At 44.7% G+C, this 13,008-nt stretch overlaps 1 protein-coding gene across 4 annotated transcripts in view; it reads left to right on the top strand.

The window, feature by feature from the left end:
• tns1a (tensin 1a) overlaps nt 1-13,008 on the top strand; it is a 45,947-nt gene that overhangs the window by 21,545 nt on the left and 11,394 nt on the right. For 3 of the 4 annotated variants that reach the window (XM_031851814.1, XM_031851815.1, XM_031851813.1), the window contains exon 4: nt 12,956-12,994. In XM_031851814.1, the coding sequence (XP_031707674.1) occupies nt 12,956-12,994 (39 nt within the window). Of the gene's footprint in view, nt 1-5,032; nt 5,071-12,955; nt 12,995-13,008 lie in introns of those variants that run through there. The other variant, XM_031851816.1, reaches the window with a different exon arrangement.

The raw sequence follows: 13,008 nt of genomic DNA, 5'->3' as shown, positions 1-13,008 counted from the left end.
ATCAAACATTTGTGTTGGCTTTATCCAGTGAAATGACCCCCGAATAAAAAAATAAATAAACAGGACACAGTATGGCAGCGGCACACTCATTGTTTCAGGCTGTCAAAGTGTGGAAAAATAAAGTCTTTGTGCGAATACGAGTGTGGATTTGGGCAGACTGCGGTGCTTTCCTCAGCTGACTCCACGCAGGCCTTGAACAGTAAATTTGTCATGAAGCACAATGAGGTCGTCGCCAGAGGTTTGCAGTTCACCAGACATGAAGATGACCGCTGCGCTGCGTTGACTTGGTTTTATGTGTTTATCATTTCAAGCTGCCGCAACTTCCTTTTTTTTATGCCGTACAGTAACCAGAACAGTAATTGTGTTTGAATGCTTTAATGGTCGCGTTGTTACGTTTTATGCAGCATCTCTGTGTATTTGTGACATTTTAATGGGGACTATTCAGATCTTAATGAGTGAGTGATGAAGGTGAATGTGTTCTTAACATATGATGTTCGACAATATATGTGCAATTTCACATAATGAAGTAATTTTGTTCCAAATCAGGATGGACAAAAGTAAGCTTTAAAACGTGAATCATTCTACATACATTTAATGTTGCATTGTGTGTAAAAGTATTGTAGTTTTAATAACCTCAATAGGAGTTTACATTCATCAATTACACATAAACTACACATGCATTTCTCAAGGCTAATTCTAATATTTATTAGACTCTATTATTAGTTTCTGAGGAGCACCAAGTGGCATTTACTGATCTCTGTTGGCGACCAGAGGAATCGCAACAACATGAAAAGTTCTCTGGCATCTCACGTTGGCCTCGCTGTGCGGTCATTGACATCAAAAAGCATGAGAAACACTGCATATCACCCTGCTAAATACTGCAATAACACAGCTACTTTTTCCTTTGCTCAGTTATTTGGAGGGCATACATTTGTTGTGATTGGTAAAAAAAATCGGACTTATCGCACCTTAAAAGTCCATAAAACATTTCCACTAACCTGTAATCTTGTTGTCAGTGGAGCGATTAGTGATATGTTTCTCTTTCTCTGAAAATCTGTAACCACATGATCATTGTGAAAATGTCTTAGCAGAACATCCAAAAGACGGATGTCCACCAATGTGCCTTGATGAAGAACGGCTAATCGTCTCTGGCCACCCGTCGCATTCTGTTTTCCTTTCCGTCCAACCGCAACCATCTCTGCGTGGACGTCTGTTATTGGAGCCCCGAGCAGGTCGCAGCTCGGCGGCGGATGCGTTCTCGTCCCGCGGTGCAGACTTGGTGACCTTAGTGTAGTTGTTATGGTTGCCCATGTTGAGGTGGAGGCTTGTCTGGACAGGGGTGATGTGGCTGCATCGGATACTGCCCGAAACCTGGCTGGACACCCAAGTTGTGGTTGGAGACAGATGCTCTCTGTTAGACATGAATCTTTAAATCAGGATGGAGAAACGTTGGTGCAATAACTTAGATGTATTATTTAAATCGATTTCTAAAGGCGGAAACCGGTTGCTGTGGACATTATGTATGTGAGCGTACAGTTGTGTCATCACTGTGGTAACCGGCCCACATTTCATGAATGTTTCCTACTGTTTTATGAGTAAACTCATTCACTCCACTGTCTGGATTCAGGGTTTCCATTTTGGCCCCGTTGCAACGAAAATATGCAAACAGATCCTTGTACATGCGTGTGTGCAAGTACACGTGTTGACTGGACAGTCTGTAAGCTCTCGGTTCTCCCTCACCCTCCACGGAAACAAGCACTCGTTATTCCTTATGATTTATCCCTGTCATGTCCTGGAGGAGCCTCCTGGAATGCCGCTGCAGCGGTTTGCGCTGTTCGACGGGCTGGCGGGTTGGAAGACACAGGCGAGGTTTGGCAGGGGAAGGCTGGGCCGGGGAGGAATGATGGGAACGGGTTGGACAAAGACGAGTGAGAGCGCAAGAAAGTTTGAATAATCCTCACGCAAACAACAATGTTTTGTCTTTCCCCGGCTGCATTTTATAAAATGCAGTTTACATGTTTGTTTCTTTCCCCCCCCCCCCCGAGCCACAAGACAAATTTGTTTAGAAAACTTTGGAGCACTGCTATACCGCAAGATATGATGAAATTTGACGTTGCAGTTCAGATATTTCTGTTTCGTCTAGACTCAAGTTTTGAGAATAAAACATTGAAAATGTGCTCCGAAAAAGAATTAGGTTGTGCAACGCAAACAAGCAAACTGTAGGGAGAGTAGATGACATGATTTCCTGGCTGCACAGAACTCCCAAAACTACTGGAAAATGTGCCAAAAGTGGGTGCAGATTTAAAAATAAGATGAACTTCCAAGTTCTAATAATGACAGTAAAAGTGAATGGGAAAAGCCTGGACCAGGCAGGGATTTGAATAGAATAGAATAGAATAGTACTTTATTCATCCCCAAGGGGAAATTTGTCTGTGGCAGCAGCAAACAGGGTTACACAATAAAATAAAAATAAAAATATTAAGACTTTGAAGAAATATTAAGATTTGCAGACACTTAACCCAGGTTCTTCTCCCGGTTTAGCAACCATTTCTATCTGTACTTTCAACAAGTTTTGATTCAGCGAGTACATTTAAGAAATCTCACGGCTTGTTTACTTATCGCTGCTCTCAGCTGGAGCCGAACAAAGTGCTCTGGTAATCAGGCTTTTCCACTTCCTGTCGATGTTCACAGATCTGAGAGCAGCACCAGGGGTGAAACAGTGGGACAAGGAAGTGAGTCACGGTGGCAGTCCAAGAATAAAATAACAAAGAGAGTACGTGACGCATTCAAATCCAAAGGAGCGTATTCCTGTTGATGCATTCATACTTGACATAATTATTTACATCATGCTTCACAGTGATGTTTGTGTGTCAACCCATTCGGGTATTTTACATTTGATAGTTTAAGAAATAACTGTTCTTGAATCAACAGGTTTTCTCCAAACCTGGAGCTAAGAAAGTGCATCCTTGGTTTGAAGCTATTAAGGTTTTGCAGCAGATTTGGAGACCCAGTCACATGCTGAATTTCTATTTTTAGCAGATTCAATGGTTCTTTTGTCACGCAAAAGAAATCCAGGGGATATTATTGCCGCGAGGAGACTCAGGCGGCCCCGTTTCATCACTAGTAGCCCAAAATCCTCTTCTGTCAAGCTGAGCTCACTGGCAGCTTACATAACACCTGCACCGATGTGCAAGAAAGTAAAGCGAAGCATTTTAGAAGAAGGAAGGAAGGAAGCTCCATGAAACTCTCAGGGTCTGCACCTGTAACAGCTGACGTTTACTGTTTAAAGGTAACTTTGAAGCTCATTTGTTTGTCTCCGAGTCAACTCGTGCACATTCCAAACTGGACTAAGCCTGACTTCAGCTAAGCTGGATCTCCTCTGGTGCAGAATTTTGAGGTCAAGTGTTTCGAGGTCTAGCTTTTGAATCCCCATCCTAACCTGTGTGCAACCCAGAAGCTGTTTAATATTTTCAGATTTTACCACCTGCTGTAAAACTCTGGACTGTTTATGTGACTCGGCATGTGTTTGTGTGGACATTAGAGCTTTTGAATGATTGGTAGAAAGACAAAAATGGGATATTAGCACAAATAAGATGATGTCCCCAAATGGCTGAAGATGTCACTTTTGCTATCAGTGGTGTTTTACCAGCTTTTTTGCTTCATGTTCCAAAGGTAGAAAGTGCGTGAAGCAAGACCAAAAACACAGTAAGACGTGCATAGAGACAGGGATGAGGAGAGTTTCAAGAATGTTGGCATGGAAAAGAGAGTAACTGTCCAAGCATGAAAGTGAAAAAGGTAGAACAAGAGAGGGAGAGAGAAAATGATGAGACACACACACACACACACACACACAAGCCTCCTCATTCCTCAGCAGCCCTTCACAGAGGCAAGTCTGTTTCCCCGGCGCAAACACGTCACATCAAAGAGCCGTCACAGCACTTCTCCATAGCGATGCCCTTCAGCGGTATAGATGCACCGCGGTAGTCGGGAGATAGAGCTGGCAGACAAAACTGTACGGGCGGCCTAATAACCGGGTGCTAGCAGATGAGTGATGGACCAATTTACCTCAGTCCTCGTCTGGAGGTCAAGAGATAAGTTCACCCCGGGTGCTTAAAACCCGACGGGGCGCTGGCAAATATTTTCCTCCCAAGTATTTTAGAAAAGAGGGATTTTGGGGTTTGTCTGTCTGTCGACCGTTTTTATTCTGAGGTAAACGTGCATGGATGTGTGTCTGCATAGATAGAAGGCAAAAGTACCATTTCAGATATAATTTGACGATAAATGCTTTGGGGGAAAAAAGCAGCCTGAGAGGATTCTGTTTGAACCTGCACTACTCTTGTATTATTCTTATTTATAAGCACTTTCTATGTAAAGCAGTGTGCTCAGAATCATTTTAAGATAAGATAAGACTGGAAGGACATTCTTGTGCTCAGTCAGAGATGTTTGAATTGAGAGAGAAGAAGAGAAAAGTTGTCTCCCTCTCTCTCTGTCAAGCATGTGTCAACCGAGACGGCTATGAGGCAAAGGAGAGAGAGAGAGAGAGAGAGAGAGAGAGAGAGAGAGAGAGAGAGAGAGAGAGAGAGAGAGAGAGAGAGAGAGAGAGAGAGAGAGAGAGAGGCTGAGCAGAGGGAGGGATACAGAGCGATATAGTTACTGTCGGCCCCCGTTCGGCTTCTGCTCTCTCGTTTTGGGTACCGGAATCATAAGGAGCCCCAAGCCACTTTCTTGGCCTTATATAGCGTGTTTCGAAATTTCTTGGCAGTTGACGGGAGGAACCAAAGCCAGCAGTACAAAGAGTGTATCCTGGTCCAGTCCACAGGCTGCACAGACATCCACATGCATACACAGAATCGAGATCAGTAGCTCTCTGGCACGCGTTTGGGATTACTGCTGTTTTGAGCGAGAGAGGCGAAGAAGGAGGAGGAGGAGGAGGAGGAAAGTGTCTGTATTTGGTACTCCCTCTCTTGCCCTCTTTCTCTCCCAGAGGGGGGTCTGAAGGCAGGGAGAATGCAGAGGTAGAAACAAGGCAGAGGGGGAGAGAGCGTGAGAAAAAGTGGCACCGGTGTGCAGGTAAGACAGCTGGCAGAGTACACTTTCAGACGCATGGAGTTTTTTTTTTTTTTTGCAGTATATTCCATTTGTAGTTTGCATGGTTGGCATGTTGAATATGTTTTCTGAATTTGTAGTTCTTTGCATTCTTTCATGGCTTAAAATGGGTCGTCAGAAAGCTGAATTCTGAGAGTTTTAGGCTGTTGGTGCATGAGTTTGTCGCTATAACAATGAGGGATTTCTGACGTCCTTTTAAAATGCTTTACTCTGCATGTTTTGGGTGCGGGCTGGTTTTGCCACACACTCATGGGAAAGTTGCTCCCATGGGAACGGGACAGTCAGAGTTCATTCCAGTTGCTGTTTGAGGCTCGTCAGCCTTTCCTGACCTGACGAGAAGTGATTTGCGACGGCAGAGTTCGCAGAGAGACCCGGAGCAACTGGTCAACACAGCAGGCAAACACGTGTTTCCCCTCCCAGCGTAACCCCCATCTGCTGTGGAACTACGAGAGATAAAGTAGAGCAGTTGGTCACGTAGAACGTTTGCAGGAAATGACTTTTTCCTTTGCACCGTCTTCGCCTCCCCTTCGCTTTATCTCACACTCTTTCTTTCTGACACCTTTGAGAGAGGATGCAGACTGAAGATGGCAGCCACTCGCCTTTGAACTTGAGCTAACACAAGGTTGGCAGTTAAACATGAACAGTCAAGAGGTCGCGAGGCTTGTGTGCTCCCACTAAAGAGTCAAAACGACAGGACGGAATGCATTTTTATTACGGTGCCAAAACTCAACTTGTTTTTGACTGCGACACGTTTTTCTTCTGTCTTTTTGAATTCCATTTGAAGGCGTTACAGAACCTTGAACCCTAATACTCTCGCCTCGTCATTACACTTTTCAAATCGGTCGTAAGTCACGAGGAAAAACAGCCTTTTGCCACTTTCTCCACCTTGCCCAGAAACCCTCTTAAACTGCAGAAAAAGCCCTAACTCATGTCTCCCTGGTGTCTCATAACATGAAGATGTTCTCTAAGAGTGATGCTTATAGAATGGCTGCTTTCCCTGTAGATCTATCCCTCTTGAACTAGTTGTCTCTTCCATCTGTCTCTCCCATCCCTTAATAACATGCCGAGCTTCCCTCAGGGCGGTTCATCTTTTGACACATCAAGGAGTGAAGCCTTGGCAGCCTCAGCAAAAATGCTGAGAAAAACATACCATGAATCGCAGAAAAAAAATCATCTTGAAAGGTGCAAAGGAGATAACTTTGATTGCCAAATAGAAATTCCACTCACATGTTTGTGCAGATATGTTTGTTTTGCCATGTCACGCATCATGTTTGTTTTTCAGATTGAATTTTGAGATATTCTACGGTAGGCTTCACGAGAGATAAGCACACAAACAGAACGTGTGGCTGGTAAACTGTGAAAAAAACCCTGTGAACCTCCAGCTGCGTCAGCTCCAAAGTATGTGTTATAAAAGCAGTAGTGACCGGGGAGGATGGCATTTAACATGCAACCACACAAGAGGCCCAGGCTGAGTTAGCAGAGGCTCAGCCTACCCACTAACTTATTCCTGTCAATAAGTGACAGGCTGGCAAGGAAAAATAAAAAGCAAGTCTCGAGTGACAGGAAATTTCAATACCAGGTGATTGTTTTCAGATCCACACTTACGTAAGAAAAGTCCGCATAAATTGAGAAGTAATTGCAGCAAAAGAGCATTCACAAATCCTTTTGAGCATCTTGTGTTCTAGTTAGCCTGTATTTTATGGTGATTTTCTGTGTGTTGACCTTTATTTTGGCTTGGCGGTGTTTCTTTATTCTCGCTTCACTGTGCTATTAGTGGTGGAATGAGAGAAAGCATCCTGTAGCCAGCACTAATTAACCAGGAACTGATGGGCGAACGCTGTCCGGAACAAACCATCAGCACCGTCCAACATCGGCTCCGTCCACTAATGATGAAAACATGCTTGTTTCCAGCTTCTCACAGAAGCCCGGCCTTTGAAGTGTTACACGTTTGCACGTTTTTTTTCCCACGAGTGGAAACCCACTCACGTGAGTTTCGTTTTTTTAAAAGTGTTAGTTCATTTTAAATCGTGGGAGAGGTCTAACAATTATGATACGCGCTCATGCGCCTCTTGCATAGAACTCCGAGGCGATTCATATTTGAAGTCAGCCACAATTGCACATCTGATATTCATAATTTCCCTGTTTAATGGGCTATTTTGACGTCTGTAGCTCTCAGTGATTTGGTTGTAACCATACAAGGGGGCGAAGCAGCCAAGCCAGAGCCCGCTCACCGCTCACTGTGGCCTGACCATGACCAAACAGTTGCTTCCCCAGTGGTCTTTGGCCTCTTCCGCGTGTACTTGATGAAGCTCCTTTGGGCCTCAAACCCGACATCGGCATGTCGGTTTGGAGGTGAAATATTGGCAGTGCCTTTGTTGGACACACATCTGAGCTCACTGGCAGTCAAAACAGTTGAAATAAGAAAGCAATCCACTGTGATGCATCTCATTGTAAATAACCTCCTGTGTGTTGTGGTGTATTTTGTCTGAACCATTTAGGGTAGAAGCAAATGCTCGTGCTTGTCGGTCGATTTTTAAGCTTATTTATGCTGTGTTAACCATGTGGTAGTGATTTTCTTCTCATATGAAAAATATATCCCCTTCTTGTGTTCATCCACAACGTTTAGACGGTGGATTCTTCATGAGAAGGGTGGGGAGGATCTTTTTATTTCATTTGTCCAGCCACGGCCTCGTCATTTGAACGACCATCATATGGATTTCATGCTGTGGGAAGACCTTGTTAGTGTTGCGCTACCGGTTGTTGATGGAAAACAGCTGGCTTTCATGTCTATACAACAGCCCTTTTCCATCCTGTTTGGGTGCAAATGGACCTTCATGGAGCAGCCCAGACTGAAAAGCATGTTTCCTGATGTTTGGTTCCAAATTTAAATATCCACCAAATAGCTTAGACCCGTGACTAAATTACATGTTTAGTGGATTCTCTGGTTCACAGGATATTGAATTATTGACTCTCTTATGAAGGAAAGATAGCATTTTAGTGGTAAAATATCCCCAAGCATCATTCTTCTTTTTGAGATGATTGGATTTAACCGTCTGTTTGAATTCTGCATCATTATTCAGCCACTGACGACATCACTCGCCGCTGCCAGCGCGCTCTTGCCAGCGCGCTCTTGCCAGCGACACACAGCCACCCAGTCGAACATGGCGTGTTACACACTTGACATTATGTCAAAATGTCAAAGCGGGAAAAGGAACGGGCTCGTCACCATCACAGCAGCTCGACGGATTTATTAGCCTTCCAAGTTAAACAGAAACCCAGCCGACGTACAAATCCCTCCAAAGGGGCCGTTTGAGCTTCAGTCCTTATTTGGCCCCCGTTTGGAAAGTGAAGAATTTACTTTCTCAGGCAAACTGCCATCAGCGCGGCAGTGGCTCTTGTGTGGGCAGGAGGAGTGCTTGAGGAATTCTGAGTGTGGTTGGACCAATGGCAGGCTTATTTATTGGAGCCAATGAGATGATTTATGCACAGTGGGAGACATGCCTTCTCCCATCAGTTAGGCTGAAGTAGATCAACTCAAGTCCAGATTGATTATTGCTAAGTCAGAGGGGTAAGAGGGCATAAATCTCTGGAAAATACGGCAGAGAGCATCAAAAGGGAACAAAATAGTGGACAAAAAAACTCAACTTCTAACAAATCTTTAAACTTTGGAAAAATAAGAAGCTTGATGGGTATGCCACGCAATATATCACATACATTTACCTGTCAAAAAGCACAAAACTAAAACAATGAAAGCACTGACGATGGAAGCTTATTGCCCTTGTTGTTTGACAAAGTGCAAACAAAGAATGCAAAGGTTGCTGAGCAAGCCAGTCTTGCTCCTCCTCGGTTCTCTGAGGATGCTTGTTCCAGCCTGTTTGAAGTGTGTGAGCGTGGAGGGAAAACTGTTCATCACTATCCTGCTTGAACTGCAGCACGTTTACTCATTATACGACGATTCAGCTCGGTGGACCGGGCTCCAGAGTCCTGCTTTGATATTCTGCACTCTCCATTTCCATATAAACCCACTTGAGTACTTGAGCAGCACTTTTGCTGAAGTCATTAAAGCTCTCGCTGTCGCTGATCCACGCTCTCATTGTGAGGGGGGATCAAGACAGAGGAGGGAACCTCTGTGAAGCTGTCGAGACTCACCTGAGACATTTGACCTTTGCTGCGGGTAATTCAACAACGTCCCGCCTCAGCTCACCTCTGTTTGCCCCCTAATGAGGCCTCTCGGCTGGGTTGAAGTTGCAGAGGGGCCCCCCCGGTGGCTCGCTTGACTCCTTGTTCTAGTTCAGCGGCTTCCCAGACGCCCCTCGTGACTCGATGAGATTATAAACTCCCTCTTCTAAAGGCCGAAAAAACACTTTGACTCTGTTTCTCTCCATGCCAGAGAGTTTTCTTTGCGGTCTGCTGGTCACTTTGCTGGGAAGTGATTGGTGAAACTCACTCAGTGGCGAAAGAAAAGGTCAACATTCATCATTTCAAATCGTCCGTTACGCTGAAGAAACAATGCACAGATAAAAATGGATAACTACCAGACAAAGAGGTCTTTTTTTTATCCCTATTCAACTGAACTGGATTATTTTACAGATGCACATGCAGTTGCACAAACATTTGCAGACGGATGGAGTTGAGGTGCTGAAGCGTGTGGCAGGGCCTCTCGGAGATTCCTTCACTTTTATCCGTCTGAGCTGGTAAAGCCCACGTGAAGCCTGTGTTAGTCTGGCTTCTAGCTGCCGCCGCCATATATGGATGAAGTCAGGGTAGCTGCTGTTCTCTCGCTTGGTTGCATGGTGATGCGGTAAGGATTTTAAGTTGACACGGTGTTAGTCTGTATTTTCTCTCTGTCTGCTGCTCCGGCCGTCTTCTCTCATGACTGCCTCACTAAAGAAAGTGATATGATAACAATATTTCCAAGCCAAGTCTGATTCCTTGAAAACCATTTTAGGTGCACAGATGTGCTCTGTAAGAAATAATTCAGCATTCATAAGGCTGGGAGCCGACCAGTAGTCCGTTTTCTAGAGCCGCAAACGGAAGTCTAAGTCATCACTCTACCCTTCTGACCTTTAGATCAATACTGGAGGGAGTAATCACCGGGACATGTGCAGGCGTACGCTACAGTACAGCGCACAGAACAGCAACTAATGTCAGCTGTGAATAAAGGCAGATGCTCCTGCTACGAGGCCCGGGGCCAGTGGGACCGCCAACCCTGAAATATGAATGTCAGCCCCGGCCCCCAGGTAGTGTCGGCTCTGTAAAGAGCCGGCATGAGCCGACTCGCTTCTGGGACTAGCAACTTCCTCTTCTGTTGGGCTGTGAGGAGCTGCTGCCGATTCGTTGGGTATCGACCATACAGCTGAATCAACTTTCAACAAATACAACCATGAATATGGGACTTATTGCAGGGCTATTGTATTTTAGCTAGGTGTACATTTGTATTTTCTTTGCAACATATCTTTTTTCAAACAATCCTGTTAATGCATGCATCCTTGTCATTGGATGCATGTTCACCTCCTTATTTCGGCTTTTAGCCACTTCCCTGTAGCACCTGCAGCAGTAACAGTTGTAACTCATTCACTTAATTAACCCGGGGATTCAAAATAATGCCCCCCAAGTTGTGTTTCTCAAAAGGAATGGCTACTCTCACACATGCACACACAAGGACAAGGTCCAACTGATGTTGGCCACACAAGGCTTGCAAATGTTAGCTTATGAAGTCAGATTTTACGACATAAAAAATGTCACTTCATGTCTTATTTAAGGGTGCAAATCATATTGCAGTGTGCGTATCAGAAGCAGAACCAGTCAGTATGGTAACCTATTAAAGGGCCAGCAATGCAACATAGAAATCAGCAGAAACATTTTGTACCTTGTTGACATACCTCCGTACACCCTTGGTCAGCTTCTTCATATTTTTAGAGGAGCACATAACCGTATCAGCACTGAGTGGCGGATTGATAACACCATGCGCTGGGTGGAATCTGATCCGCCGAGATGTTATCCCACTACTGTGTTCTGATACGCTTGATGATAGCATTACAAAGTCAATGAGTCTTTTGTTTTCCCAGAGCAAACTAATTACGGCGGCTTCCTTCCTGCCTTGCGTCTGTTGTCTCCAGATAGCGCGCTCTCATCTCACCGCTCGTAAACATCCGTCAACTTGCATCAAGCACACGTATGTGTCCGTGTGCTCCCTCATGCGTGTTTATCTGTGCACACTGAAGTAAACACAATCAGATGGACGTCACTCAGCTTGCCAGAGAGGGCCTGTTTACCCATCGTAATCAGTGATGTGCGGTGCACAGGGTTATGCAGACTATTAGGAGCCACACTTGCCTGTCATGGATACTATAAGCATTGAGTACCAAAATGGCCTGCTATTTAAAGACGCTACATGTAGCATTACAACATCAGGAAATCAATACCGCTCTAATTTTGAGGCGATAGTATAATTAGGGGACAAGTCATGCTGTTGCTGGGAGAACTGGCGACAAGTACTGGGCACTCTGCATTTCGGAGCACTGGTGTGCCACCCAGTTGTTTTTGTTGGGAAACCTACTGTTGTTTTACTGAGTGGTTGCACAGCACCGAGCGGAGCCAGGATGCTGTTTCACAAGACAAAAGGAGCTGAAGCTTTCCGTTTCTTTTTCAGCACGAGACTGCATTGCCAAAACAGACAGGGTTTCAGCAGGGAGAGAGATTGAGGGGGGGCCCAGGCTATAAAACATTATTTTATCACCAGCAATTGTGTTGTAGTATTCGTGATTTGAGGGGTCTCCGTCTCGGAAGCAACCACATTTTCATGAGGTATTGTCTTGGTCTCGGACAAAGAGAAGTCTGGTCTTGGTCTTGACTTGGTCTCGGTTTAGGTCTTGCCTACAACACAGCTGCATGGCATTTTAGCAGTAATTAGCAGCAGTAATGTCATTACATCTGCAGGCCTACTGCAGTAAAGAACCACTGGTAGCCCAGTCGTGGTTCAACGCTGCTATTTATAAAATATTGTCGGTGTACGAGGAAACTGTTTGTGGCACCTTTATCGCCTACGGACGTCACACAAATCTTCTATGATTGGCCGGCGTCCAACATGTAATCCTTCATGTTTCACTGTCAAGTCGCAGGAAGAATTTATGACTCTATAATCCCCTAATCTGACACAGTGACCATCTGGGAAGGCATAAATATTGTGTAGTCCGATCCCGGCATATGTGTTCGCGTGGAGTCACAGAGCAGGGGAAGATCCGGGTGCCCTCCCCTGCATGGACACACTGTGTGACTGTAAATTGAATTTCTCGCATGATGTTTGACCTGAGTGAGATGGCTTTAGACATGGCTGACGAGGCACTGTGTGTTGCGTTGTGTCTGGATTCTCTCACACAGAACTAAAAATAACATCATGCAAAAAGAGTTATAAAGTCCCAGTGTAGTGCGTCAACCTGTGTGTTGTTTTCTGACTTTTACAGGAAGCATTCTCTCTCAATGTGAACTCTGTGCCAAACTGTGATTTTGCCTGGAATGGCGCTGACATGTTTCCCACACAGAGAAACAGTCTGTTTTATGAAGTAGGGGTTATTTCTGTGCTGTTGAGGGCGATTTAGGGAATACTCCGGCATTCAGGGGGAAACTCTCCGCGATGTCTCTCCCTCCCTGTTTCTACAAAAGAATATACACAACACAGTCCTAAAGTACTTCATAAGATGCCACTAGTTTACTGTATGTCCTTTATGGTGCTTTTGTTGAATTATTCATCTTGTCTTTGTTTAATGTGATCTACTTAACATTTACAGGTTTTTTCAGCAGACTTTAATACTTTTCTTCACTCACGATTTCTCTGTTTCTCCATTTACAGGTCACCACATCATGTCAACTAACTACCAACTATGATCTGGTGAGTGTGTGTGT

This window comes from Anarrhichthys ocellatus, unplaced genomic scaffold, assembly GCF_004355925.1.
Source record: "Anarrhichthys ocellatus isolate YVR2014 unplaced genomic scaffold, GSC_Weel_1.0 scaffold12, whole genome shotgun sequence".
Lineage (NCBI taxonomy): Eukaryota > Metazoa > Chordata > Actinopteri > Perciformes > Anarhichadidae > Anarrhichthys > Anarrhichthys ocellatus.
The sequence above is the reverse complement of the archived record's forward strand: the minus strand, read 5'-3'. Positions and strand labels throughout refer to the sequence as shown.